This window comes from Cetorhinus maximus, chromosome 31, assembly GCF_964194155.1.
Source record: "Cetorhinus maximus chromosome 31, sCetMax3.hap1.1, whole genome shotgun sequence".
Classification (NCBI taxonomy): Eukaryota; Metazoa; Chordata; class Chondrichthyes; order Lamniformes; family Cetorhinidae; genus Cetorhinus; species Cetorhinus maximus.
The window spans coordinates 20,235,302-20,248,762 of NC_135909.1; the positions used below are offsets into that span (position 1 = coordinate 20,235,302).

The 13,461-nt window shown below is 43.2% G+C and overlaps 2 protein-coding genes and 1 long non-coding RNA gene across 3 annotated transcripts in view; 2 read left to right on the plus strand and 1 right to left on the minus strand.

Annotated features, from left to right (window-relative positions):
- LOC144670314 (histone H2B-like) overlaps positions 1-13,461 on the minus strand; it is a 1,149,071-nt gene that overhangs the window by 549,122 nt on the left and 586,488 nt on the right. The window lies entirely within an intron of this gene.
- LOC144670321 (uncharacterized) overlaps positions 1-13,461 on the plus strand; it is a 132,024-nt gene that overhangs the window by 19,499 nt on the left and 99,064 nt on the right. The gene's annotated exons all lie outside the window — the stretch shown is intronic.
- On the plus strand, positions 6,192-6,625 carry LOC144670363 (histone H2B-like). Its single transcript, XM_078532841.1, has one exon. It carries the CDS (start codon positions 6,194-6,196, stop codon positions 6,623-6,625), a length of 432 nt encoding a protein of 143 aa, XP_078388967.1. The 5' UTR covers positions 6,192-6,193.

Consider the following 13,461-nt stretch of genomic DNA (forward strand, 5'->3'; position numbering starts at 1 on the left):
GTGTGGGACAAGTAAAGCTGGATAGAGGGCCAGTGATAGGTGGAGATAGCCAAAAGGTGTCATAGACAAAAGGCAAAGAGGTGTTGAAGGTGGTGATATTATCTAAGGAATGTGGTAATAGGTGACATTAAGGGTAGAAAGCAGGACGAGCAAGGTACAGATAGCCCTAGAGGGGTGGGGTGGGGGGAAGGGATCGAAATAGGCTAAAAGGTAGAGATAAAACAATGGATGGAAATACATTTAAAAATAATGGAAATAGGTGGGAAAAGAAAAATCTATATAAATTATTGGAAAAAAGGGGGATTGGAAAGGAGGTGGGGATGGAGGAGAGAGTTCATGATCTAAAATTGTTGAACTCCATGTTCAGCCCGGAAGGCTGTAAAGTGCCTAGTCGGAAGATGAAGTGCTGTTCCTTCAGATTGTGTTGAGCTTCACTGGAACAAAGCAGCAGGCCAAGGTGGGACATGTGGGCACGAGAGCAGGGTGGAGTGTTGAAATGCCATTGAAATATAGTATAACCTCAGCTGCAAACTCAGATTCCAGTTTGAAACTCACCTAGACCATTAACCTCAAGGTACAATAACAATTTGATTAGTACAGACTGAGATAGAGACCACATTCCAGCCTGAAAAGCTCAGAGTATCAGAATGGCAGATATTGTATTCTGTCTCACAGAGCAAACTGAGCACAACAGGCAAGTTTAAAATTCTCACAGGCTGCTTTAATGAAAATGTATCAATTTGTTTATTACAAAGTGAGTTACACTTACACAGAAATGGAGTGTTAGATCCAAAGATACTTGAGCTTTCACAAGTGTGTTCACCCACAAAGGGATTTAATACTAGGTCAAACGCACAATTATTTATTAAAACGTACAGCATCAGTGGCCTGTTTCTGTTCTGAAATTTCAACATGACTTGTAAACAGTCACAGAAACTGAAGGTTATGTAATGAATCCCACAGTGTCAGAGAAGCAGAGACTGACAGATTCAGAATGATTATCAATGACATGTCCAGTACCAGAAACTGGCAGATACATACTAAATACTACACTCAAAATTCCTGAGTCTGAATAATATTCCATTTATCTGAGACAGACATAAAGTAGCACTGACAGTAAAAGATAGTCACAAACTCACATCAAACACAAACACTCAGTCACAAACACACACACACACACACACACACTCTTAAAGAATGGGAGTTTCAGAATGATTCCCATATTTGCACTCAGGACCACTGAACTATATTAGTATAATCCCACACTCAAACCCTGTACAATATTCTGACCGCTTTAGAAATAAAACGCCATTCACAGTCACACGCATCACCAGTGACTGACAAATACAGCCAGAGTCCTACATGTAAACTCAGTACCAGAGGCTGAGTGATACAGAATTAGTTACACATACAAACACACATAGACAAGCACATCCCCATTCAGACACACTCCCACACAGAAACACTAGCAGAGACTAACAGGTAGAAAATTAATTTCCAGTACCACTGAAAATTTCAGGTTGAGTCCCAAACGCTCATTCTGTACCAGATCCTGATCGATACAGAAAAAATGCCTTACAAACAGACCAAAGCTTCACAGTTACATAATCAGACACCAATTACCAAAGACTGGCAGTTACATTAGGAGAAAACACTCACAGTATCACGAAGCGGTAAATATGGAGTAAATTCCACAGTCACACGTTACAAAGTCCGAGAGATATGGAATGAATCTCTTACATGTACAGTACCGAATGCTGACAGATACAAATGACATATTCAAATTGAATACTAATAGAATGGCAAATTTAGAATAAATCACAGATACAGATTGAATCACATATTCACATCCTGTGCGAGGTGCTGACAGACACAAAATTGCTCCCACCTTTATATATAGTACCAGAGGCTGACAGGTACAGAATGAACCTGAATCTCACATCGAGCAGAATAGATGGACTGATGCATAAAACCTTCAGAAATAGAAGCTGGGGTTGGGTTTTTGGCCATTCAACCTACTCCATCATTCATTAAGACTGATGTTCTCCCTCAACTCCACTTTGCCGCGCTCTCCTTATGTCCCTAGTATCTGAAACCTATTGACCACTGTCAGGATCATACTCAATGGCTGAGCTTCCAAATCTCTCTGGGGTGGAGAATTCCAGAGATTGCCAACACTTTCAGTGAATAAATTTCTCCTCATATCATTCCAAAATGGCCAATGCTGTGATCTGAGATGGTGACCACATGTTCTAGATTCTAGAGCCAGGAGAACCGTTTTCTCAGCATATACCCTAAAAAGCCGCTTAACAGTTTAAAATGTTTCATTTAGATCACCGCTCATTCTTCTAAACTCCAGGGAATATAGAGCTAGTCTACCCTATCTCCTCATAAAAAAATCCACTTGTCACAGGAACCAATCTAGTGAACAGTTATTGCCCTCCCTCTAGAGCAACCATGCCCTTCCTTATGTAAGGAGACCAAACTGCACACAGTACTCTAGGTGTAGTCTCACTAGTGTCCTGCATAATTGGAAGATTTTTCAATCCTATTATCCAATCCATTGGAACAAACATGAACATAACACTTCCCTTCCTATCTGCTTACTGTACCTGCAGATTAACTTTCTGTAATTCATGTGCACAGACACCCAGCTCCCTCTGAGTGCAAACATGTTCCAGTCTCTCACATTCACACATGTTCTTTTTCTCCCTACAAACTGGGCACACTCACACCACCATATTGTATTCTATCTGCCATGTTCTTCCAACTCAGACAACCTGTCTGAATGCCTTAGCAGCAATTTTGTGTCCTCCTCACAGATTAATTTTCCACCTAATGTTGTGTCATCAACAAACTTGAATATGTTCCATTCAGTATCCGTCTAAGTCATCAATATTTATTGTAAGTAACTGATGACCGTGTATTATCAAGAGCAAGTTAGAGACAACCAATCCAAAAGTGCCCTGTTTATTCCTACACTGTTTTCTGTCCATTAACTAATCCTTGATCCATGCTAATGTATGATCCCCAATCACAAGTTCTAATTTTGTGTAATAAACTCCTGTGTGGGAACTTTGCAAATCGCTGAGCATAATTACACACCCACCTCAGATTGCAAGGCCCTGTATTACCAAAACAAAAGGAGAACCTAAATACATATTAATACCCGCAGCTCCATTAACTCCAGTTGAACCACATTTTACGTTAAACATAGGTCAGACTTAGACTCATAATACATAGAACAGAATCTCGCAATTGATACAGCAGAGCGAGGCCATTCGGCCCATAGTATCTGTGCTAGCTCTCTGCGAGAGCAGCTGAGCTGCACCCACTGACATATTCTTCCCCACAGGCCTGTTTAATATTCCTTCTGTTCTTTTTCTATTTCTCTCTTGTCCAATGAGCTCAAATTATTTATTTACATGCACACAATTGCTTCTCTTTATAGACATCGACCATATCCACTCAACATCCATCCTTTCCCAAGGTTAATAGACACAGCTATTCTAAGGCAACGCTTATTACTGATGAGGTTTCAACTGCAATATGAATAACTCCAAATTGGGATTCACTTATCTGCCATCTTCTTCTTCCTTATCCTTTACACTCCCTGATCGCAGGTTTAGTTGCCCTGAGCATTGTCTGGTACTCACCTCAATTCTCTGGCTGAAGTATAACTGCTTTCATTGGATTTACCTTAGCAAATGAGGAGGAATCTACCGTGGTTTGTTTGGTTTTAAACACAACTTTGCAAATTCATACTTACCTGCAAGAAGCCTGATCTACTGAGGATGTAAATCAGTAATTCAGACTTGTATTCTACCTGATTTCCAGGCATTGGAATTAATTTCCATCCAGATTCCTGTTTTGCATGACCCAGTGGGGAATCTCCTCACTCACATCACAAGGTCAGATAATTACAGGTCTAAAGAGCAGTTGATAATTCTGACACTTTTTAACATTTATGCATATAAAGGCCACTTGATAAGACTGTTCGATTAAAAATAAAGATAGTCAGCCTGATTTGAAAATGTGAACTTAACTCTGAAGTGGAGATATTTTCAGGTAGGCCCAATTCTGACAATCATCTAGAATGTTAGTGATAACTCATTACTGTAGGAGATGTGAGGTTTTTTTATTCATTCATGCGATATGGGCCCATGGGGTAACTAGTGGTGTGCTGCCTTTTTGAATACAACTGAGTGGTTTACTCAGCAATTGTAGATGGCAGTTCAGAGTCAACTTCATTGCTGTGCTTGGTCCTAGGATCCAATATAAACCAAATCAGGTAAGGATGGGGATGATAAATCTACTTTCCTAAATATTTGAACTTAGCATTTTGAACACCATTCCTGAGATAAAAATTACATACAGATACACAATCAATCCCAGATTCACATGCAGCATCAAAGGCTGAGAAGTAGACAATAACTGTCTCTCTCACATACAGTCACGTCACTCACCATCCTGAATTGGAATTATATCGCTCTTCCTTCACTGTTGCTGGGTCAGAATCCTGGAACTCCCTTCCTAACTGCACTGTGGGTGCACCCACAACACATGGACTGCAACGGTTCAAGAAGGCAGCTCACCACCACCTTCTCAAGGGCAACAAGGGATGGGCAATAAATGCTGGCCCAGCCACCGAAGCCCACATCACATGTATAAAAAAAAATACAGCACCAGAGACTACTCAGCAAATCTTACACAATACCCGACACTGAGACATAGAGTATGAAGACTAATACATGCATGGTAAAAAAGAGACTAACACAGAATGAATCCCAGCATGCACACCATGGCAGAGACTATCAGATACAGAATGAATTCCACATTCACAATGTACTGGAGATTGAAAGACATATATAAAAAAAAAATCCCACATTCACCACAGTGTCAGAGAGTGACAGATACAGAATGAATCCCACATCACACAAAGCACATTGACTGATAGATACAGGATGAATCTCAAATTGTCTCAGAGATGTAGAGATACAGAATGAATCTGACATTCACACAATGCCACAGACAAAGAAACACAGAGGAATCTCAGAGCCAAGGACTGATAGAGACAAAATGAATCCTTGATTTCTGAAGACATCAGGCACTGAGTTACAAAATGGCATCAACGCTTACACAGGGTACCAGAGTCCAACAGAAACAAAATGAATTGCAAGATCCCATACAGTACCACTGATTGAGAGAGAATTGATCCCACTCAGATCCAGTACTATCCATTGAGGCAAATTCTACATTTAACAGTCTTTGGTGCTGTAAGTGACAGTGGGATTACTTCTGTCAAAAATTGCAACAGATGGGCCTGTTGAGAATGAATCACACACTCTGAATCAGTACCAGAGACTGACCGATACAGGCTGAATTTAACACTCCCATTCAGCAAACGGATGTTGACAGGTACAGAGTTAATCTCACATTCACACACATTATCAGACATTGACAGTGAATGAGAAGTTCAGACTCAGAGATAGTAACACAGAATGAAAGACATCGAATCAATACAACTCTGACCTACAATGCCAGAGACTGACAAATAAAAAAATTCATTGACATACAGTTACAGAGACTGACAGGTACAGAATAAATCCAATAATTTTCGTGGCGGAGAGAAACACATACTGATTTAATTTCGGACTGGCGTGTAGTCCCAAGAAGCGAATGATTTCATTTACACGCATCAATAACGGACAGATGCACAATGAGCCTCAGGATATCAAATGAATCCAACATTGAGACATGGTCCCATCAAGTCACAGACACAGAATAAATCCAGGCCTCGCACACTGTACCACAGCCTTCCAAACAGTGAAGGAACCCCACACTCACACACAGCATCAGACAGTGAGTAAATCACGCACATTACCAGAGCCTCAAAATCCCTGAATGAACCCACATTCCTGTACAGTCCCTCGCACCGACAGCCAGGCGACATTTCCCGGTGTATCTTTACACACTGAGAAACTCCGGCTGGAGACGGTCTTTGTAAAATGTATTTCCTGATTGTAGAAAGGATGCTAATGATTGGTGGAGAAAGCTAAATATGATTGGTTCATTGATCTATCCATTCGGAAAATCACAAAAACAGATGACGTGTTTAGTTTTAAATATGTCCAATCAGAATCATTGTCTCCCCCATTCCTCATTAGCATATATCTGTCATACTGTCTATATAATGAGCGGACGGAAGGGGTTTGGTTTATTTCTGTGTCTGAAATTGAGATTGAAGATGGTTGATGAGAAGAAGAAACCAGTTGCTAAGAAGGGCGCCAAGAAAGCGGTGAGTAAACCGTCAGGAAAGGGCGGCAAGAAGCGGCGAAAGTCGAGGAAGGAGAGTTACTCCATCTACATCTACAAAGTGATGAAGCAGGTTCACCCCGACACCGGCATCTCCTCCAAGGCCATGAGCATCATGAACTCGTTCGTGAGCGACATTTTCGAGCGCATCGCGGGTGAGGCTTCCCGCCTGGCCCATTACAACAAGCGCAGCACCATCAGCTCCCGGGAGATCCAGACCGCCGTGCGCCTGCTGCTGCCCGGGGAACTGGCCAAGCACGCCGTGTCGGAAGGGACAAAGGCGGTCACCAAGTACACCAGCTCCAAGTAAAACCCGGCAATGGACCAAACAACACCTGAAACACAACGGCTCTTTTAAGAGCCACCCACAATCTCTCTGAAAAAGCTATACGATTGCTCCACTTCTAAAATTATGATTTTTACTGTTGAGAATTTTGAATTATCTAATTGTTACTTTTTGTTTCAATCACAGCGATTCCCGGTGATGTAGATTTAACCCTCGTTCAATTATTGAGTCAGGTTAATAATGTCTCATCAATTAATGACTTGCCGATTACCCTCGGCGCTTTGTTTTAAGACGCGTTAATATTTCCCCCCTTTCCCTGGTTTTGGAGAGAGAGAGAATAGAAGCAAATGCTTCAGTCTCCAGTTCTGGTCAAGTTTGGTTTCCACAATCGATCAGTTCATTTCCTATCAGCCCCGGTTGTGCAGCAACCTTCAGTCTCAACGCTGGTAAAAATGTTCAGTTTTGTCTGTCATAAATATCTACAATATACCGTCCGTTTGCAGAACGATGTAAATGGGACTTTCTGCGGCTGCTGACAGGGTTTCATAAAGGATCGAGATTGACCCCCTGATCACGGATTCTAAAAGCGATTTGGAACATGGGATAAAATGTGAAATAGTCCCATCAGGGACGCGTATTTTTAAAACTTCCAATTCGTACTATGTTCTGTCCGTTCTTTTTCATTTCTTTTTAAAAATTTGGCGGGCTTTTAAAATTTGAAAAAAGATCGGTTGAAATATCGAAATTTGGCGGCGCCGTAATTTTTCGCCCTCACTCCGTAGAGTCTCCGGATTGGTGAGTTCAGTAGATATCTGGTTGGTGATATGAACAACATTATGAGACGCAGCACAAAGTGACCAATCAGCAATGCCCGCAGCACCATTCCTCCCGATGCTATAAGAGAAGCGAATGTGAGAGGATTTCCTCATTCTCTGTGAAAGTGTTTGTGAGATTGTGGAAATGTCTGGAAGAGGAAAGACCGGCGGTAAAGCTCGCTCCAAACCCAAGTCTCGCTCCTCCCGGGCTGGACTGCAGTTCCCGGTGGGCCGTGTTCACAGGCACCTGAGAAAGGGCAACTATGCTGAGCGTGTGGGTGCCGGAGCCCCGGTCTATCTGGCTGCTGTGCTCGAGTATCTGACGGCTGAAATCCTCGAGCTGGCCGGTAACGCGGCCCGGGACAACAAGAAGACCCGCATCATCCCCAGACACCTGCAACTGGCCGTCCGCAACGACGAGGAGCTCAACAAGCTGCTGGGAGGGGTGACCATCGCTCAGGGCGGGGTGCTGCCTAATATCCAGGCCGTGCTGCTGCCCAAGAAAACCAGCGCCGCTGCGGCCTCGAAGACCAAGTGAAGCGACCATTCTTTAATCTAATAACCCAAAGGCTCTTTTCAGAGCCACTCACAGGATCATTGAAAGGGCTGCTCACTGTCAGGAGATGGAGTTATTGTAACGGTGGATTTATCTGTTTCTGATTTGTTTACTTGTGTTTTCAGTTCCCTCTCTGCATTGCGCTGTTCCTCTGTTCACACATCTCCCGCTTTAGTGAACTGAAGAATTGAAACAGTCAGAGTCGACATTTTCATAAATATTTCATAGTCATAAATATCGAGTTTGTACCGGTACATTCATGAAAACTATGAAAAATGTAACGACTGGTGCATTAAATTCTTTGTTTTTACTCTCGGGTGATCTGAGCGCCGCTCCAGGAACAGAGTAAACTCGGAAACGGAGCGGACATTTTCGGGCTGATCTGTTTAATCCGCAGTTTTCCCAGAGGCCGGAATCAGTGAGAGTTGAGCACTCACAGGACCTGAGTCCATTTCTGCGGTTTCAGATCTGCACCCGTCCCCTTCCCCCCTCCCCCCGGTCTCCCTATTCTCCGGACACAAAGCTGCCTGTCCCAGGCGGTTTGGTGTCGGGGATTCTCTCCGCACTCCCTGTTGTAACATTCCCGGCCGCTTTTAATGGAGAGGATCAGAAATCAGCCGCTTTTCTCAGTCTCCTTGAAGTCTGTGTGAAGGAGTTGGTTGGTAATCTATACGTTTTTGCTTTTCCGCTGATTTAAATTGCTGAACGGGGTCTTATTACCGCCGGTTACAGATAAGAGGTTGACACATTCAAACTGGCGTTCAGTTATTTTGTATTTTTCCTGTACTGAAATTGGCGGGCATTTCGAATTTGAAAATGTGAGCCAATCCAAACTTCCAATTTCTTCCCCCTGGCTCTCCGATTGGTTAGGAATATGATTGAGAACAGAGTATCCAATTAGAGCTACAGCCTCTCAAACCGTTCATAATGATTATTAATAGACAGATTAAACTAAAGGAATCCGTGTCTTCAACCTCAGTTGCACTTGAGTTCAAAAATATACTCTATATTCTAAAATATACAGGGAAATAAATGAAAGAACCGGAATAAATGTGTTGTTTCCACCAGCCAAGTTAGTATGAAGATTCCCGCCAGCTCCTCTCACAGTACGTACCTTATAACTGACAGAGCACAGAGAGACAGGCAGGTCTTCAGTTCCAGTCTCACATTTTCAATCCATCAATCAAACAAAGCAGGAGAGACAGACGCTGTTTCCATGTCAACATTTAAATATCAGATAAAACGGACACAACGGTGTCAGTTTCAAGTTTACAGAATTAACCTGAATAATATACTCTGAGATACATGTGAAGTACCAGTCCAATATTTGCACACATCACGGGTTTATAAATTGCAGTGTCAATTCCCATTGTCTGTCCTGACATATACATTAGATGCAAATCCAAAACTCAAGTACATTATCAGAGCGAGATATTCTGAAAGCGTGTATAACCTGAGATACAAACGTTGATTCCAGTTTTATGAAACAAAAAGATACAATATCAATTCGATGAGTATGAACTGAGCTGTAACTTTCATACTAATCCTAAATGTTCAATGTCAGATTGAGAATACTGTGCCAGTTCCAGACTGATCTCCATTTTACATCCATATCAAAATTCTTACTCAGAATCAGTCTGAGTGTCACAGATCAAATCGAGCAGTATAACCTGAGTTACACCCGCATCTCAACTGAGTAGCAGGTTGAAAGATACATTATCTTTCACAAATGTGTTCACAGTGACAGACATTTAACACTGGGCCATAACTTACAAACATTGCTTGCTTAATAGTTACCACATCAGTGGTCTGTAACTGAGCTGAAAATTTGCACCGAATGAATCAAAACGTAAACAATCCCAGAGACTGAATGTTATACAATGAATCCCATACTCAGTCACATACACTGAGTGACAGAGACTGACAGATAGACAATAATTCTCAACACATGTTCAGTGCCAGATGCTGAAAGGGGCAGCTGTTTTTTTTTTCTCCCTATTCATGGCATGTGGGCTCTGCTGGCTTGGCCAGCATTTATTGGCCATTCCTAGTTTCCATTGAGTAGGTGGTGGTGAGCTGCTTTCTTGAACCGCTGCAGTCCATGTGGTGTAGGTACACCCACAGCGCTGTTAAGGGAACGAATTTCAGGATTTTGACACAGCAACTGTGAAGGAATGGCGGTATATTTCCAAGTCAGGGTGGTGAGTGGCTTCGAGGGAAATTTCCAGGTGGTGGTATTCCTATGTGCCTGCTGCCCTTATCCTTCTAAAAACTGGTGGTCATGGGTTTGGACGGTGCTGTTTCAGGAGGAATGGTGAGTTTCTGAAGTGCATCTTGCAGATGGTACACACTGCTGCGACTGTGCATCGGAGGTGGAGGGAGTGAATGTTTTTGAATGGGTTGCCAATTAAGTAGGCTGCTTTGTTTTGGGTTGTGTCTAGCTGCTTGAGTGTGTTTGGAGCTGCACTCTTTCAGGCAAATGGAAAGTATGACATCACAGTCTTGACATGTGCATTACAGATGGTGGGAAGGCTTTGGAGAGCCAGGAGGTTTGTTACTTGCCGCATTATTCCTAGCCCCTAACCTGTGCTTGTAGCCACTGTATCTATATGCCTAGTCCAGTTCAGTTTCTGGTCAATGGTAACCACCAGGATGTTGATAGTTGGGAATTCAGCAATGGCAATGCCATTGAATGTCAAAGAGCGATGATTAGTTTCTTTCTTGTTGGAGATGGTCGTTGCCTGGCTCTTCTGTGGTGCAAATGATAATTTCCACTTGTCAGGCCGAGTTTGGTTAATGTCCAGGTCTTGCTGTATTTGGACATGGACTGCTTCAGTACCTGAGGAGTTGTGAATGGTGCTGACCATTGTGCAATCATCAGCAAACATGCCCATTTCCCGCAGTTGATGGACAAAAGTCATTGCTAAAGCAAATGAAGTTGATTGGGACTTGGATACTCCCCTGGATAACTCCAGCAGTGACATCCTGGGACTCAGATGATTGATCTCCAACGATCACAACCACCTTCCTTTGTGCTAGAAATGACTCCAGCCAGCGGAGAGCCTTCCCCCTGATTCCCATTGACTCCAGTGTTGCTAAGGTTCCTTGATGCCACACTCTGTCAAATGCTGTCTTGATGTTAAGGGCAGTCCCTCTCGCCTCCCCATTGGAGTTCAGCTCTTCTGTTCATGTTTGAACCAATGCTGCAATGAGGTCAGGAGCTGAGTGGCCCCGGTGGAATCCAAATTGAGCGCCATTGAGTAGGTTATTGCCACTTGTTAGCACTGTTGAAGGCCCCTTCTATCACCTTACTAATGATCGAGAGTAGACTGATGGGGCAGTAATTGGCCAGGATGGATCTGTCTTGCTTTTTTTATAGAGGACATGCCTGGGCAAATATCAACATCACTGGATAGATAATAGTGTAGTAGCCATACTGGAACAGCTTGGCCAAGGGTGCAGCAAGCTGAGGATCACATACCTACAGTGCTATTGCTGGAACATTGTCAGGGCCCATAACCTCGGCAGTACCCAGTGCCTTCAGCCGTTTCTTCGTATCACGTGGAGTGAATCGAATGCACTGAAGATTGGCATCTGTGATGCTGGGGGCCTCTGAACAAGGCCGACATGGATCAGCCACTCAGCACATCTGCATGAAGGTTGTTGCGAATGCTTCAGCCTTATCTGTGGCACTGATGTGCTGGGCTCCTCAAACTTTGACGATGGGGCTATTTGTGAAACCTCCATTCATGACTGGATGTGGCAGGACTGCACAGTTAGATCTGACCCGTTGGTTGTGGAATTGCTCAACTCGGACTATCACTTGCTGCTTATGTTTTTTGGCACGAAATTAGTCTTGTTTTGTGACTTCAGCAGGTTGACACCTCCGTTTTAGTTATGCCTGGTGCTCTTCCTGGAATGCCCTCTTCATTAAACCAGGGTTGATCCCCTGACTTGATGGTAATGGTAGAGTGGAGAATATGCCGGGCCATGAGGTTACAGATTGCGGCTAAGTACAATTCTGCAGCTGATGACCCACAGCACCTCATGGATGACAAGACTAGAGGTGTTAGATCTGTTTGAAATATATGCCAATTAGCACGGTGGTAGTTCCACACAACACAATGGAGTGTATCCTCGATGTAAAGATGTGTCTTCATCTCCATAGGCACTGTTCGGTGTTCACTCCTCCCGCTCCTGCCATGGATAGATACATCTGCCACAGGCAGGTTGTCGAGGATGAGTTCAAAATTGATTTTCTCCTCACCATCTGCTGCAGACACGGTCTGCGGTGGTGCTACAAGGATATTTTTGGTGATGGACCCACCCAGCTTGCATTCTGTGCCCTTGCCATCCTCAGTGCGTCCTCCAAGTGGTGTTCAACTTGGAGGAGTACTGCTTCATGAGCTGAAGAGTGGATAGTGGACGTCAGCACGTATTACTCTGTAGAGGGTTCCCTTGAACAAGGTTGACCTGATGCCATGAGACTGGAATCGATTTTGAGGACTCCCAGGGCAACGGTTATACCTGCTGGTGATCTGTCCTTTCAGTGGTGGTGGTATCTGGGAGATTGTCAGGAATGTTCCCATGAGTATGACTATGTGAGGCAATTGCTTGACTAGTGCCAAAACGTTAGTAAGGATTGACAGGGATTCCAGTTGATACTAAGTGGCCTATTCGGTTTTATTCCTTTAATGAAACTGAGTGGATTGATGCCATTTTAAAATCAAGCACATTGTTGTTGCTCTGTTTGAAATCTATCCCATTTAGCACAGTGTCAGTGCCACACAACACAATGGAGTTTAGGTACCAGAGCAGGTTTCACCATTTCTCGTGGTGGGATTCGAAACCCTGGAATATTACTCTGGATCAGCAGCACTACCACATCATCACTGCTGATCACACGCCAATTGTACCACTGATAGATTTAGAGAGAGTCCAAGACTCACATATGCTAACAGCTGCTGACAGATGCAAATGGATACCACACACACAGACACACACACGTGACTGAAAAGCAATAAATGAATCCCACAATTTAATACAGTACTAGAGAATTATAGATACAGAATTAATCCCACTGACAGATAGAGAATTAATCCTATACTCACAAACAGCACGAGGAACTGAAAGACACATATGGTTCCCACACTGACATAGCATCACAGACATAGAATGCAATTGACTGAACTAGAGTGAATATCAATTCACTCACAGTACGAGAGATTTATATATAAATCCTAGTGACAGATTCGAAAGCCTGTCAAACTCATGCACAGCTCCAGAGAATAACAGATGCAGACTGATTGCTGCACTCCCATGCAATACCAGAGATTTCAGATTCAGAATGATTTCCACATTCACATGCAATAGCACAGGCTGATAATGAGTCAAACACACATTCAAACTAACATGGGGTAGTTAAATATATTTAAGGCAGAGGTAGATAGATGCTTGATAAGCAAAGGGGTGAAAGGTTATCGACGGTA

Excerpts from the sequence above, each read along its gene's own strand:
- LOC144670363 (XM_078532841.1), top strand. The coding sequence starts at position 6,194 with ATGAGCGGACGGAAGGGGTTTGGTTTATTTCTGTGTCTGAAATTGAGA.